Source organism: Hyperoodon ampullatus, assembly GCF_949752795.1.
Source record: "Hyperoodon ampullatus genome assembly, chromosome: 6".
NCBI lineage: Eukaryota > Metazoa > Chordata > Mammalia > Artiodactyla > Ziphiidae > Hyperoodon > Hyperoodon ampullatus.
In genome coordinates this window covers 30,308,621-30,311,210 of record NC_136919.1, presented here as the reverse complement: position 1 = coordinate 30,311,210, position 2,590 = coordinate 30,308,621, and the positions used below count along the sequence as shown (strand labels likewise).

The 2,590-nt window shown below is 38.8% G+C and overlaps 1 protein-coding gene across 1 annotated transcript; it reads right to left on the bottom strand.

The window, feature by feature from the left end:
- Nucleotides 1–240: 240 nt before the first annotated feature.
- OR13F1 (olfactory receptor family 13 subfamily F member 1) lies at nucleotides 241–1,200 on the bottom strand (the record flags this gene model as incomplete). The annotated part of the gene is given in 5 exon segments (XM_079706688.1): nucleotides 241–275; nucleotides 278–548; nucleotides 550–834; nucleotides 838–933; nucleotides 937–1,200. Coding segments are annotated over 5 exon segments (951 nt in total).
- Nucleotides 1,201–2,590: the final 1,390 nt, after the last annotated feature.

Here is a 2,590-nt window from a genome sequence, read left to right as displayed (position 1 = left end):
TAATTTTAATGTTATATTAATATTCAGTGAATGCTAAATACTTCTCCAGAAACATGATTCATTCTACCTAAATTATTTATTAATATCAAAAGTTTTATTTACAAGGTAAACCAAGATATTGGACTTAATGTTGAACTCCTATCAAAAATGAGTATTTTCCAGGGTTTGGTTTAGTCCAACCACTTTGCAATTTTCTGGATAATGTTGGAGATTATCCAGATGAGTGTGCTTGCTCCCATATTATCTGAAGATAGAAATTAAAACATTACCAAAGAATTTCTAAACAGCAATTTTTTCAAAGCTGCTTTCACCTCTTTGTTTCGTAGACTATAGATTATAGGATTCAACATGGGGGTTAACGCACCATATACCAAAGTCATAAATTTATCTATTTCCTGTGAATCTACAGATGAGGGCTTCAGGTACATGGAGAGAGCTGTCCCATAGAACAAAACCACCACAGTCAGATGGGCTGCACATGTTGAAAAGGCTTTGCTTTGACCATCCACTGAGCTGATTCTCAGGATGTTGGAGAGGATGAAAGCATAAAGAGATATAAATTAAAAGCATCAACATAGGAACAAGAAGTACGGTGATCACCAGCAAGATTAATTGCACCATGGAGGTGTCCACACAAACAAGTTTTAAGACAGCCAGAATTTCACAAGCAAAATGATTGATGACACTACTACCACACAGAGACAGCTGCAATACAGACACTGGTTCCACCAGGGCAGTGAAGCAGCCTGTCACCCAGGAACCAGCTGCAATCTGCATACAAATCCTCTTGTTCATGATGATGGGGTATCTCAGGGGGTTGCAGATGGCCACATATCAGTCATACGCCATCATGGACAGGAGCACACACTCAGTGGAGTGCATGGCAAAAGAGAAGTACATCTGAGTGGCACACCCTGAGAATGAGGTAGTGTTTTACCCTGAAACAAAGTTTATCAGCATTGGAGGGAAAGCAGAAGAGGTGTACCAGACATCTAAACAAGAGAGGTTGCTGAGGAAGAAGTACATGGGTGTGTATAGGCTGGAATCCAGGATGGTGATGGAGATCAGCATTATATTACCCAGCAAGGTGATCAGGTATATCAGCAAGCACAGCACAAATATGATGACCTCAACTTTGGGGTAGTAGGAAAATCCCAGGAAGAAAAAAATTGTTACAGATGTCAAATTTGCCTGGAACATTTTATCATGTCATGGTCATTTGCATATATGCATAGAGTGATTAACATTACATATTATATATAAAACATAAGATTCTCTCCCTTTATATTTTCTGGTATTTTTTCTTCACATCAACTTGTAGTCTGTGCTTAAATGCTTCTCTAGCTTGGTGATAGCATTAGTAATATATATTTGAAGGAATTTGTCATCATCAATAAGGAAAATTTCAATCAGGAAGTCAACAAAGTATCTTAAAGGTGTTATTTTTGCTGCAAGACTTTTAAAGGCAATGTTGGGGAATGGCAAGGTTTATTTCATAAATATCATGAGAGACTGAGGAAAGAAACGATCTTATGGGGTCTTTCTTTTTCCAAAAGCACATTTGTAACTGATCTATGCTGAAGACATTTATTTACCTCCGAACCCTTGGAATGATATTCTTCCCCTAGTTGGGTAATAGTCTTCTTACTTAGGAAACTCTTCTGCTTTCCAAGTTCAGTATCTTCTGCCATTTGTAGGGTTCTGTCCAAAATAATTTGGGAGATTCAGTTAGTAAAAAAAGACAGATTTCTGCAACCACAGATTAATTAACTGAAAAGCCTGAAAATTTAGACAAAGCCCCGACTTTCCATCTCAAACCCACGAAAATGCTGATGTTCTCGTGATGGGACTTATAGCCGAGATTTCCTTCATATGGCCAGAATTGTCCTGGCATATGTGCTCCAGAAACATCCTCCAAAGGACCAGCCATTCACACTGTAAGGCAATTTAAGTTTTTTGTTGCTTGTGAAAAGTTTCTAATTCATGCAAGCAAATTAAAGTCAGAAATCTATTTGTACAGTATTAAAAATTCTGAAACTCCAGGGACAATCTCCCATAGATCCAATTATAGTCAGTAGCTGATCTGTTCTAATTCTTGTGTTATTCAAACAAGAAATTACCTTTTTCCTGTCTGTGCTGACTTTGGGAAGGGGAACTTTGCTCTGCTCCTAATTGTGTTATTAAATCAGTCAATCTGGTTTTTAATTCTCACTGTTTCCCTCTTTGTTTGACTATGGCAATGTCCTTGCTTTTCTTTCCTCATTTAGACAAGATTCACTGCAACCATAATACAAATGGTTGACCAAAAGGGAGAAAAGGGGTTGACTGACATCGGGCCCAGAGTCCCATTTCCAACTCACTTGTTCAATTCCTGTAGACCAAAGGCTTATATGGCTGGAAGTAAATCATTTAGGTTGACCTGATTATGCCTAGGGGGAAGGGTCAGAAGAGAACTGTACTTTAAGAGATACACTCACAAAGTTAAGATGGAGACAGTGGGACTTCCTTGGTGGCGTAGTGGTTAAGAATCCGCCTGCCAATGCAGGGGACATGGGTTCGAGCCCTAGTCTGGGAAGATCCCACATGCTGT